The sequence below is a fragment of the Chenopodium album genome, chromosome 19, assembly GCF_948465745.1.
Source record: "Chenopodium album chromosome 19, dcCheAlbu1.1, whole genome shotgun sequence".
Lineage (NCBI taxonomy): Eukaryota > Viridiplantae > Streptophyta > Magnoliopsida > Caryophyllales > Amaranthaceae > Chenopodium > Chenopodium album.
In genome coordinates this window covers 4,870,093-4,883,722 of record NC_137852.1, presented here as the reverse complement: position 1 = coordinate 4,883,722, position 13,630 = coordinate 4,870,093, and the positions used below count along the sequence as shown (strand labels likewise).

At 33.4% G+C, this 13,630-nt stretch overlaps 2 protein-coding genes across 2 annotated transcripts; both read left to right on the top strand.

Moving 5' to 3' along the window:
• Window positions 1-977: 977 nt before the first annotated feature.
• LOC145594566 (uncharacterized) lies at window positions 978-3,722 on the top strand. Its single transcript, XM_081650883.1, has 5 exons — window positions 978-1,298; window positions 2,291-2,459; window positions 2,922-3,005; window positions 3,091-3,294; window positions 3,404-3,722. The coding sequence occupies exons 1-5, from the start codon at window positions 1,251-1,253 to the stop codon at window positions 3,490-3,492; spliced, it is 594 nt and encodes a 197-aa protein (XP_081507009.1). The 5' UTR covers window positions 978-1,250; the 3' UTR covers window positions 3,493-3,722.
• A 1,527-nt stretch (window positions 3,723-5,249) lies between these two features.
• On the top strand, window positions 5,250-9,916 carry LOC145595043 (uncharacterized). Its single transcript, XM_081651395.1, has 10 exons — window positions 5,250-5,480; window positions 6,376-6,471; window positions 7,971-8,055; window positions 8,253-8,374; window positions 8,484-8,508; window positions 8,601-8,684; window positions 8,808-8,837; window positions 8,919-9,024; window positions 9,117-9,218; window positions 9,713-9,916. The coding sequence occupies exons 1-9, from the start codon at window positions 5,385-5,387 to the stop codon at window positions 9,178-9,180; spliced, it is 708 nt and encodes a 235-aa protein (XP_081507521.1). The 5' UTR covers window positions 5,250-5,384; the 3' UTR covers window positions 9,181-9,218; window positions 9,713-9,916.
• Window positions 9,917-13,630: the final 3,714 nt, after the last annotated feature.

The following is a 13,630-nucleotide window of genomic DNA, read 5'->3' as shown; positions in this document are numbered from 1 at the left end:
CTACAAAGTGTACCATACATAAAGAGAGGCAAAACAAGTCCAAATAATCCGAATACTAATGCAAACTCAAATTATATTTGTCAAGCTATTATGTCGGATCAACTTTTACCTGTTACAATTGAAGTGTATTTGCAAAGTGTTATACTCGAGAATGGACCAAACAGTATACAAGTCGGACCTGAGTTTGCCTGAACTACCCTACAAAGTGTACCATACATAAAGAGAGGCAAAACAAGTCCAAATAATCCGCTGATCGTTGTTGGACGTTGGTTATCTTTGTTTCACTCTTGTTAGGTTGTAATGTCAAATGCAATTGTCAATCTCGACATAAAAGAGGAATCCACCAACTTTTGCAGAGTACAGCCATCAAAGTCCAAATTACTAAAAAGCAATTTTTTTTTTTTTTTTTTTTTTTTTTTTTTTTTTTTTTTTAAAAAAAAAATGGAAAAAAATAGGGAAGGAAAAGGGAAACTTTATTATCCGATTGTTACTCACTTAGCTTTATATAATTGCCCGAACATGCCTCGTGATGTAGGGCCTAATTAGGATAATGGACTTTTCCTTAAGATCAATGTCCATCTGTTGCCCATTTGCCCCACTTTTTTAATGGCCCATGATTTCGACAAAATGAAATTACAAAATACTTCATCGGTTTCGTAATTAATCACAACGTACACATAAAAACTACACTACAACATGTTTTGGGTACGGCTGTGACTGACTATGGGTTTGTTGACTCTGTTCTCATACGATTATATTCAGTTTATTTCAGTCCAGTTCAGCTCTAATAAGTTTTGTTTGTTCAGTTCAGTTTCAACTCCTAATTTCCTTCTCTTATAAAATATTCAGTTTAGTTCAGTTCAATTCAGCAGAGTTAAGTCAATAAGAACAAGCTCTATATTAGGTGGTCGCTTGCATAATGATCAATTTTCCGTTGTAATACTGATTGTTCAGTTCATATAACATTGACCAAATAATATCTGTTGCAATAACCAAGTAATCCGTATATGAATTTTTGTAAAAATTATCGTTAAGTCCTACGAGTAAGTAGTGGTTTTGGTGCGTTTCATTTTGACACCACATCTCTGCCACAAACAAACATTATGTTTGGTGTTCCAAGTTCACTTGACTATTGCTTGGTTACAACTTCATCAGCATTCATTTTTCGATTTCTATCATCAATAGAATTATAGAAATACAACATCAAAGATCAAACACATAGTTTCTACAATTGTGCTTATTGTTTGTCAATGGCATCTTTTCTCGCTTCAACTCCCACTTTTCCACTTCCTAACAAGGTAATACTCTAATCTATACTCATAATATTTTTCATTATTTTTGTATTTGTGCAAACGTTTATTGAATTTTTTATATTATAACCCTAATTGTTAAAATTAATTGTCCAAATTTGAATACTTGCTTGCGATTCTGAGAAAATTGATAGGAATAATTTTTGGGTTTGAATTTCTATTCAATTTTTATCCACTTGCTGAAAAGTCATAAGCTTGAAGTTATAATTATAAACCCTAATTGATGAATCCAAATATCCAATTGATTCATAATTGCTTGGTTGGGGTTAGTGATTGTGATAGTCTAATTTCTGGGTTTACTCCTAATTTTGTTGCGGAATTATTTGCTACTGAGAAGGTTATTCAGAATTTGATTAATTTAGGTTATTCAGGAATCAATTTAAGGTTATTCAGAATTTGATTAATTAAGGCTATTCAGGAATTAATTTCCAGAATCAATTGTTGTAATCTTACCAGTGATATTTATTTTGGTAATTATACTTTGTGAAATTAACTTTGGCCCAACACCAAATTTGCAACATTAGATAATTAATAGCACGAATGCATGATGGTTGTTCGAGTTTGGAAAACATCTTAGAAATTAATCATGTGCTCAGTCACCTCTGTGCCTCTTCCATATCAATTTACTCCAACTAATACGTCAAATTTCCGGTTTTTCAATGCTATCAAATATGCCAAGTTTGAATTCCCGAGTTGATTCGACTAGTGTAGATTAGCATTAATTCATCACAAATGTGTAATGATCTTGAAAATTCATAATGGAAGAGTTAAGAATGATAAAATGATTGAAATGGTTTCTTGTGATTTTTCCTACTTTTACATGTGCAAATGTTGTCCTTCAAGGATTGTAAATGTTTCCGAGAAACATTTTCATGTATGGATCTGTCTAAAGATTGCAAATAAACACATAAATGAAAATGTTTCTCGGAAACATTTACAATACTTTTACATCTGCTTATTGTCGATTTTCTCCATATCAGATTATATATCATGGTGAGAAAAATCCACTCACTACCTCATCAGTATCAATTTCAAGCCCTTCTATCGTAAGAAGGGGTAGAGGCTATGGGAAATGTTCAGTATCAAGAGCTACTTCCATTGAAGCCGATGTCATTCAACAGGATGCTCATGGGGCTGATAAAAAGGATGGTATGTCTTCCTACTAGCATGCACAGATAGTTGAATATATACAACAGAGTCCAGTAGGTTTGTCAAATATAAGCATGCAAGCACACATGGCTGAAAAAGTGTAGGTTCGAAGTTTTTCAGACACTACAATTCAAAATTATGTTCTTTATTCTATTTCTTCATGATTTCATCTTGAAAATGTGTGCTTCTTACAAAGTAGACAAGTAGTACACGTAGAGTATAAGATCATTGGTTTGAAGTTTGCGGTTACTTATTCAGTTAAGTTTATGATAACTCTACCCTGTTAAACCTTTGTTGAGCTTATTTTTTCACAATAATAATTTCCTTTGCTACAAACCGTGTCATAAACAGATGAAGCGTTTTGTAAATCAATTCGAATAGGCTCTCGTTTGCTGTAGTATCTCAAACAGTTTTCTTTATTAGTGTTGCCTCATTTTTACTGAGTTGAAGCTATTGATACAGATTTTGGAGTAGTTGGTATGCACCATGTTGGCATTCTTTGTGAAAACCTTGAAAGATCACTTGATTTTTACCAGAACATACTAGGTATGTATATTGCTATGTTTCCAAGGACACATATTTTATGTCTCATTTTTCATTTCAATGCTTTAATACACCCGTATCTTGGCAGGTCTGGAGATAAATGAGGCTAGGCCACATGACAAGCTCCCCTATAGGGGTGCATGGTTGTGGGTTGGCTCGGAGATGATTCATTTGATGGAGCTTCCAAATCCTGACCCATCAACTGGGAGGCCTGAACATGGTGGTCGTGATCGTCATACTTGTATTGCTATTCAGGATGTTTCTAAGCTTAAGGATATCCTCGACCGAGCAGGTAGATCTATATATATTTCCCTTTTGGATCAGGAATGAACTGCTTAAATTAGCCTCTGTCATGATCAAGGGAAATAATTTTACTAATTGTAAGTATACAATCTTGGCAGGTATACCATATACCCTCAGTCGATCAGGAAGACCTGCAATTTTCACTAGAGATCCAGATACCAACGCATTAGAATTCACGCAAGTCTAATTGTGCATTATACATAATTTTCTGTTTTGATTCCTCGATATATAGTTTGTACATAAAGTTAAACAAACAGTTGTAATTAAAATACCTCGGTTTTCAAGTTAATATGTTAATTTGTGCCAGATTACATGGGGAGTAATAATCATGTGATTTCTTTGCATGAATTTGTATGTAATTATGCAAATAAATAAAAAAAAAAAAAAAAAAGGAAAGAAAAGGATAAATTTATAATCCGATTGTTATTCTCTTTTTAGCTTTATATAATTGCCCGAACATGCCTCATGATGTAGGGCCCAATTAGGATAATGGACTTTTCCTTGAGCCCAATGTCCACCTGTTGGCCATTTGGCCCACTTTTCTTAATGGCCCATGATTTCGACAAAATGAAGTAACTACAAGTGTCTATTTGCTCATTAGACCATCTCATCAAAATCCTCCGTCCCTAATTGTTTGCCGTATGTCCATTTCTGAACAGAGGGAAAAGTAGTGAGACCCTATGTAGTTTTTTGTGAAATTAAAGTTGCGCTTTTCAAACTTGTGGAATAGCGAGAAATTGGCTAGACTTGAACTCTATACGAGTATGAGTCACAAATCTCACAATACTTATGGATAACTTGTGCAATGATAGATTGATAGGCATGGCCAACAATATTAAATGGTTGGAATTGCACATGATGTATAAATCTAGTAGTAGAGTTGTTCTACATACATCTAATGTTCTAATAACAATCATTGTCAAATTTGTTATGTATTAATCATGATATCATATTCATATTTATGGACACTTTTTTTAGTAGGTGTGACAAGACTCTTATCTTGGGGGCTTGGGGCCTCATTACCTTCATGGCTTCATGGCCATATCAACAATTTAGGTTCCTCATCAAATTTAGAACCTCATAAACCCCAAAGACAACTTGAGTGTCAACAAAAATCCACTTTGATCCTTACCTATCAATTTAGGTCGTTAAAGACATATCTTCTTTGAGTCTTTTAATACCACCATGAACTTTTTTTATGTCTGATTAATGGACGTTTATGATTTCATAATAAGTTTGTATGACTTTTGGATGCATCCCTCATCATTCCTTGATATATTGACATTTGACACCGAGAATCTCATAAAATTGTTCAATTTCATTATATATAATATTTCATTTTGTCTCTGATGAGCAGTTTCAAATCCAAAAAGATTTTATTGACATGACCAATTCATTCATCTGTTACATTGTTACTCCGTAATACCTAGAAAAACCAAGGGCCTGTTCACATTTACTTAATTTTAGTTCAGTTCAGTTCAGTTCCAATCAGTTCAGTTCAGTTCCAATCAGTTCAGTTCAGTTCAGCTCTTAATTTCCCTCTCACATAAAATATTCATTTCAGTTCAATTCAGTTCAGTTCAGTTCAGCTCCAATCAGTTCAGTTCAGTTCAGTTCAGTAAATATGAACAGGCCCAGGAATGATTAAATTATGAACAAGGGAAATCATGTGAATACATTAATTGAACATCAATTGAAAGAATTGACACTGAATGGCAATTTGTTACTTAAAGCCCAAACTAATAAATTCAATGAGTTTCATACAGAAACAGCCAACTAGGCTACCTTTCTTGAGAAGTTGGTACCTGACGCGGTTAATAACAGGTCAAATTCAACAACTGTAACTGCGAATTTGATTCATCCACCTTTTTTTTTTTGTTTCTTCCAGATTAATTAATTAAAAATATTAAATTCGAATTCAAAAAAATTCTGAAACGTAATTGGCCTTTCTTATTCTGGGTTTGACCTTTTCCACCAAACACAAAGCAAGAAGAAAGCAAAGTTTAAAGCTTTTTTTGTTCATTTTTGCTACTCCATTTTTTTGAAGCTTTAGAGAGAGAAAGTTGTAGAGAGAGAAAGATGAATCAACCAAATTGGGAGCTGAAGGGTTGCTGTAATCATGATCAAAGAAATTTCATGATCACAATTGGCATCTTCACAGTTGTTATTCTTGCGGTTTGTTTCTTTTTACTGATACCCTTTAATTTTCTTGATAATTTTTCATGAAACCCAGAAAATAAAGTTTACAACTTTGCCTTTGATCTTTTTTAATTGTGCATTTCAATGTAACTTTGAATCTTGGGTTTTATTAGTAATGTATTTTCTGGGTTTTAAAGGGTTAACAAGATCCCAATTTTACTACTTATTATCCACTTGAATTTACTCTTAATTATAGTAGAAGAACTATTTAATGTCATAGGGTTATGGTAATATAATAGATTTTGGATCAAATTTTGCACTTTAAGCTTGCAGTTTAGGTGAATTACTTGATAATACATAATTGGAAGAGTAAAGGTTTGATTTACAGGAAATTTAAGTTATTAAGTTTGTAATTTGAGTGTGGATGATACTCAATTTTGGTATTGGTACACAATTTGGAATATATGTTGTTGATTATAGTGTTAGCTACTCAAATTACTATGAATATGTTTCATAGTTTTAGTATGTGCCTTATTCACTCAAACATTGGTAATTTGGTACCCTGCATTAGGGTTTCCTCTATTATTTCCAATTGTTGATATGAACTCAATAGCTGATAGTGAATAGGGAAACATTGCTCAAATGGTTATGAACATGAAATTGAGCACGGGCATTCTTCGCTGATGATTTTGCAATTTGTATCATTGGGGCAGTTATGTAGCAAAGGTCAACATGTTTTAGCTGAAGTGTTGAACTACCTGAAAGTATGGTAGGATAGTTGAACAATATAGCTGCTTGAATATTTTTAATCTTTATTGTTTAAAGTTTTAGACTTGTATGATCTTATTATACTCAACGTATTAGTTGGATTTTGCGACTTAGTTGATTAAACTGCTGAGTGACATAATTTCCTCTCTCTCTTGATTGACAGCTATGGAGGACATTTTTGCTGACACCATTTAAGCTCATTACCGTCTTTCTGCATGAAGTCAGTCACGCTATAGCATGTTTACTTACTTGTGGTTCGGTAAGTTCTTTCTTTCTTTCTTTTTGCAACTTTCTTCACTAGATTTGTTTAGGTATAGAGAATAGACAGGATAACTGTGACACTTAGCTAAGCCCCTATGCCTCCTCCAATGCCCTCCCCCAGTCCCCCCCACCCCTCTGGTATGTTGGAAGGTGAATTGACTGAAGACCATTTTTCGAAATTTATATTTGTCAAATTAGTTAATTAAATTTGCATTGCAAAGAGCAAATTGTAGAAAGTTATGTCTGGAGCCATTTCTTATGAATTAGCCAATTAATTCATTAGGTCATATGAAATGGATCAGGAGTGTCCTTAAAACAATCAGAGAAACTGTATATGTTGCAAACCATCTTTTTAGGAGGCAATGGCATACCCCCCCCCCCCCCCCCCCAATGTTCTTTAGGCATTGAATTTTTCAAGAAATGAGAACGAGTCAAGTTCCATACACTTGAATACGTCAATATCAAGTCAGAGGCATTTGTTTCAACTATAGAGATCAAGCCAACCCAACAGTTAACTGTATTTATCGTCATAAAAAAACATAAAACAAGCTTATACCGAAGTCTCCATGGCTATAGCTTACCTACACAGATCTTAAAGAAATTTCCTAGCACGAGTAGATAGTATGAAGTTAAGATATGACTATATGAGATTCAGCAACATGCAACAAACAGAACTCCTAAGGCAATATTGTATTACAGCGTTTGGAATCATATTACAGACTGAACAGCATGCACTTTTAAGAAAAAAAAAATGTTAATTTACTTGTTTATGGTTGCATTTTTCATAAAAGTGGCCTTGGGAAGGTGGAAAGGATATTGAGTGGAATATACAAGTCAAACACATCAGAACATTGCAAATAGAAATTGATACATTTGTTTATGAATAACTTTGTTCAAATACTTAGGTTGATCAGAGCATAATGACAAGTAGGTCTCCAAATTCTTAGTGAAGTAGGAGGTCAGTCAACCATCTTCTAGATCAAAATTCTTGTTAGGAACAGTAGGGGCCATAAGGGTAAGGCTACAACCTACAAGCCACAGAGTAAGATTTTCAGCTATACAGGTAAAGATATCTGTCTACTAGGAATATGGTGGCATTCGATTTGGGGGTAATGGTATGTCGTGTTACCTTGTTTAGGTGTCTATTCATTTGCAGTTCATCTGCACCAACTGTGATCTATGCAGTTCAATAATTGCTGCCGTATTTTGGACCATGATATTTCAAAATTGTAATAACACTTCACATGCCTTTGTGCTTAAGCAACTTAACGCTTAGATTTTAGTTTCCGTCCCACGTAATTAATACAGTATTCTGACTAAATTTTGAGCCAGGTTTAATAAATTTATGCTGATCTATACATTGGAATTTGTTTTAAATTTTCTATTACTATTCCATGTTACTCAGAAAATGTAAACTCAAGATAAATTATCGACCATAGGTACCGCAGGTCAATTCCTGATTAATGATTATGGTTGCTTGTTCATGCTGATTTCTAGGTGGAGGGAATTGAGGTTCATGCAAATGAGGGAGGTTTGACACGAACGCGTGGCGGTGCATATTGGCTGATCTTACCTGCTGGATGTAATTTTCTGTCTAATGGTTTTATTTAATGCCATGTATTTTACTAATCTGCTCCTTAATCAATCTAGCCTATCTGAGGATTCTTGCTTTCATACTATGCTTCAAGTTCACCTTTTACTTCTTGATCTGCTTATTTAGAGCTACATCTTATCATATTGTTTGGGCACTCACACATCCAATGCATCTTACACATTTAGATCTCGGCTCTTCATTCTGGGGAATGCTTTTGGTACTTGCCTCCACAAATCTTCTTACAGCAAGAATTGCTGCTGGCTGTCTTGGTGTAGCTCTGATCATCGTGCTATTCATTGCACAGAATGTAAGGGATTTATGATTGATTTTACATCATGGTACCATCATTAGCTCCATTTTTTTTCTTAGATAGATGATAGATCTGACGTTTTTAAAATTTGCTTGGTAACAAACAGTGGACACTTCGAGGACTTTGTATTGGTGAGTCTATGTGCTAAATCTAATCCTCGGTTTTTCTTTCTAGTGATTAGTTGTTGTATTAATTTACTTGACACTTGATGATGACATTACAGGATTTATTGTTTTTCTTGCTGTAATTTGGATCTTGCAAGAAAAAACAGATATACATATCCTTCGGTATGTCATCCTTTTTATTGGTATGTGCTTACTATCCTTCTTTTCTGTTTGATAATATGTACATGTTAGCACTATCTTTGATTCCATAAAATCTCAGCAAGAGATTTTGCATCAGTCACTAAAAGCATTAATCATTTTTGCAGGGGTGATGAACAGTTTATTCTCAGTTTATGGTAAATTCGTTTGTCCTTTTTCCAGAAATCTCTACTTGCATGATTTTGAGTTAAAGTTCTGAATTTTATGCTATGATGTAGATATCTATGATGATCTAATATCTCGAAGAGTAAACTCTAGTGACGCTGAGAAATTTGCTGAGGTTTGCCCTTGCCCTTGCAATGGGTTTGCATGGGGGTTCATTTGGTGAGTTTGTGGGAAGAAAAAAATGCAATCACACCTCTTTGTTTTTTTGAGTTTGACAATAATTTTTTCTCATCTTGACATTTTTCTTGCAGGGGAATTATATCCTTTGCATGTCTCTGTGGAGCCATGTATTTGGGCCTTGTCATCCTGTCATGACCTTGAGTTACAATGCTTCTCTGAACATACTTTCTAAGGTGCATTTCCATTGCCTGATCGATAGTTAAAAGCCGCTCGTTTTCTAATCAGTAATGAATGGTGGTAATTGTAGTACATATGTGTGTGGTAACTACCAAGTGAGGAGATTTATATACAATTTCTATGGTTATGCAACTCTATTCCCACGTAGGCGTTTTGTGCCACTTAAAAAGCGGCATTGAGTGGTAATGAATATTTAAGCTTAAAAACATAATTGGGGATGGATCTGCATTACTATAGACTTGTATTTCAATGACTTTCTCTACAAAATTACACAGAAATGCATTGCAAATTTGCACCCCCTTTTTTTTTGTTTGTTTGTTTGTTTGTTTGTTTGTTGTAAAGGTAAGAAGAAAGAACTTTAGGAAACCCTCCTCACGAGGGGAATACAAATTTGCACAATTGCCATCAGTTATTACTGCAACTCAACAGACAGAAAACATATTCTTCCTCATAATTTTATTGACAGTAACCATGACCCTTGTTTTCGCAGGATTTTTGCATCATTGCGCTCTGGGATTGAATTTCTAGTTTCAGCTGACATCGTGGATGAACAGAATTTCTTCATTCTTTCGCCGTAATTTTTGCTATCTACATACCAAGGGTGGCTTGTACATTTAGACAGAATGAACCTATTGTTGTAGACATACTACTGACCATGGAAAATGATTTAATGAAGTAATTTTTTTCTACTAAATAGCACTTTGTATATTTGAGATGTCTCTGATGCAATAGTGTTGCCAAATGACTATAGAACTTTTACTGATGACTACTGCTGAGTGCTGACATTACTGCACTGTGAAACACATTTTATCGCAGCAACAGCACCATGCTGCTACCAACTGAAACGAAGGTTGTGTCAATGCGCTACGAGGATGGATTTCAGAGTTTACCGACTCCACTCACACTTTTACATAATACGATATTATTAGGTGTAATACCCCGTATTTTTAACGTATTTTATATTTTATTTATTTATTTATGAAGTATATTTTGGGTCAAACCATTTTAATTATTTAATTATTAATAAAGCGAGTATTTATATTTGGGTCATTAAACCAGTTCATCCTACTCTTGTATCCGGGTTAACTATTTTAAGTCCATGACTATATAAAGCCCAAACCTACACTAATTACCCTACACTATATATATCTACTAGATCCCCAAAATTTCCCACACAAAAAGGTTAGTCTTATTTTCTTCCCTTTTCTCTCCTCTTTTCATTCTAGCTATTTTGATGATTTTATTTATGGGTTTTGGTTTTAATTATTCAAAGTGTGTTTGATTAGTATCATAATTATGTTTTGATGATTAAAGATTGTAAATTTTAAATAATAAAGTGTTTTATTTTCAGATTTCATAAAATTATAAGTTAGGGTTTTAAAATTATTAAAGACTTGATTTTTAGGGTTTTTATGAACAATTGAATTAGGGCTTTTATAGTAATGATGTTTTGAAAATTTGGTAATTATAGCTACTAATTAGTTTAACTTAATTCTAGATTATTTTGAACACATAAATTCGTATTTTAATTTTTAGATTCCCGTTCGTTAATATTAATCCTGACTAGGTTCTAAACTTATCCGATTTTGACAAAAAAAGTAGTGTTTTCCATGTGGAAACAACGTTTTAAGAGATAATTTAATTCAGCCTCTAAGTATGATTTTCGGGCAGTTTTTGATTTTTAACGAAGTTTTTTTTTATTTTTATCCTTGAGTTTAAAGGGTAAGAGATAATTTAATTTTTCTAATGGATAATTTAAGTATGAAAATATATTTTGATGAAGTTTTAAAGTGGTTTTTGATTAGTTTAAAATGCTGGAATTTTATTTAAAGTAGTATAATTGTGATTTTAATAAAAGGGTGTGATTACCTATTAAAAAGGAGTTTAATTAGGGGTTTTTAAATAATTTTCATATTATTTTAAGTAGTCTAAAGTAAGTTTAAGTTGCTGGAAATTGTGTATACAAGGGTAATTAATTTAGTATTATTGTCCCTTTATGTAGGAGACTTGATTCGGAAATTATTGTAGTATTTTCGGCCACTTTATGGGCTTAATTGAGGTACGTTCGCGTACTTAGCATAATTATGTTGATGTAGTAGCATGCTAAATGTGTTTGATTGATTATAAGTAATATCATGCTAGGTTTGGAATGAAAATTATGATTTGGATGTTATTGGTGATTGAATTATGAAGCATGATTTATTTATGATGGATTATTGATTGGAAAATAGTAGCTTGAATATTATTTATGAACCACATATTTATTTATGGCATGATAAAGAGCATGTTTAATTAAACTAATTGTTTAATTTGGTTTGGAATATTGAAAAGGAATTTTATTATGGTTCATATAATTTTTATTGATGCTTTAAGCATGGGGAAGGAGCTATATAAGTGTCTATGTACACAAGGAATAAATAGTATGTTGGTGCCTTTGTGCACTTAAGGTGTTTTTAACACCGAGGGATAGGATTTTTGGCGCTTTATGCGTTTAAGTTGTCTTTGACACTGAGGTAGAATTAAAAAGGGTTCAACATTAAATATTATGTGGTCACTAAATATTCAAGAATTAAATTGGTATGTTTGATTGATTGAATTGTTATTGATGATTGAATTGTTATGCTTTGAGGGTCATCACCAAGTCTAATAATATGTAAATAACGTAAAGTGAAAGAGATTACGCACCAAAACTCTTGGAACGTATATACCTTGAGTATGAACAATGGGGGGAGTTATGGGGTTTTATATTTAACCATAACTTCTAATGGAGTACAAGACGCTGTATATTCCTTTTTATTATTATTATGCGCTAGAATTCCGCCACCAATGTGTGGCATAGGTGTTGCTGGCACGGTTAGCTCCCGTGTCAGTTAACCTCAATTTATTGAGGGAGGTTTAGGAGGAAACCCGTTCAATGCGTAATTAACGCTAAATGAATTATTTAGTGACTAGTTAAAGTGTCTCGTTGATTGTTGTGTGTGCTTGTAAACAGGTGCATTGAGGTAAGTGTGTGTTGATAGGTAAAAGCATGTTAGTGTGTTTATTTACGCTTATGTACTCAGCTTTGCTGTATGTGTGTGTGTTTGTGTGTTTGGCCATGTCTTTATCTTGGCCCTATGATGACCCATTTTTAATGAAGAGTAGTGGGGGCAAGTGGAGATAATCTTTTCAGGTGTTGAAGCATATTCATGACGGGGCATGAGTGAAGAGCGAATCATGCTAGTTTCTATTAGTTGAGATGTGTTTTATTGCTTTCAAATATTATATATGTTATGCTTATGAGACTAACGCAAAGGTTTTCGTAATTTAATTGGTTTTGATAAGGGCCTTCAATGGTTCCAAGTTGTAGGTTGATTTTATTTGACTTCGTTTGACTTTGGTTTTAACTTTATTTTTGTTTGGTTGACTTTTAAGTTGACTCATTTTGAATGGTTTTAATTTAAGTCTTCCGATGTGTGTCTTTGATAATTGCCTTAGCCGTTCTCACGGTGGCGGTAATGTCTTAGATATTCTTAAATCGTATTTTAAAGAGTAAAATAGGTACTTTTAAAGGAAAGGAATTTCTAGGGTGTTACATTAGGTTATTTTGAACAATACACGCATACAACCCCAGCCTCTCCGATTACCCTCCCCTACACAAACACCTATTATGCCAAGGTTGTATACATTGGGAACGCGGATGACAGGATGGTATCAAACTTATATTGGTGGCCTTGATTCTCAAGGAGCAAAGACCATAACTAAACATGTCAAGGTCCTCTGTAGTCTGTACCCATCAAAGCTCAAAGACCATTAAAAACAGCGTAAACACGAAAGCATTTCATGAAGTTAAGTGAAAACCTTGTCCTGAGTTGAGTTTACTAATCAAATTCCATAATTTCCAGAGTTCCGGACATTCTATTCACATATACTTTGTTCTGAAGTACTTGTATAGTTTAAGTAAAGTAAACCCGAAAGTTGTTTTTCATTAGACGGATGTTCCTATAATTTCGCTCTCAACTAGAATTTTTTCAACAATACTTATAAATTCTTGTTGCTTTTACTTTCTTTAGATTAGATTTTGTAGAAAGTCAACTAATACAAGTTCTGTTATGCATAAAGGTGTATATTATATAGGTTTACGGTACCATGCAAATATTCTAGAGAGCAAATTAAGTAACTTCAGAAATAAATGTTCAAGTTATAATTTGTCAAGAGTTTTTAATTGTCTTAATATTAAGCTTTCCCTTTATGGCTTTATTAAAATAAGAACTAGTGTATGAATGTAAGATTCAATGAAGTGTGAAAAAAATAATACGAAAAAAAAGGGGAGACAAATTCGCACGATATATGATCCACGTTTAGAGAGTTTCAGTCTTCAGCTGGTTTTTACTTCCTGGTATTCTCCATTTGAATTTTGACTTGGAAT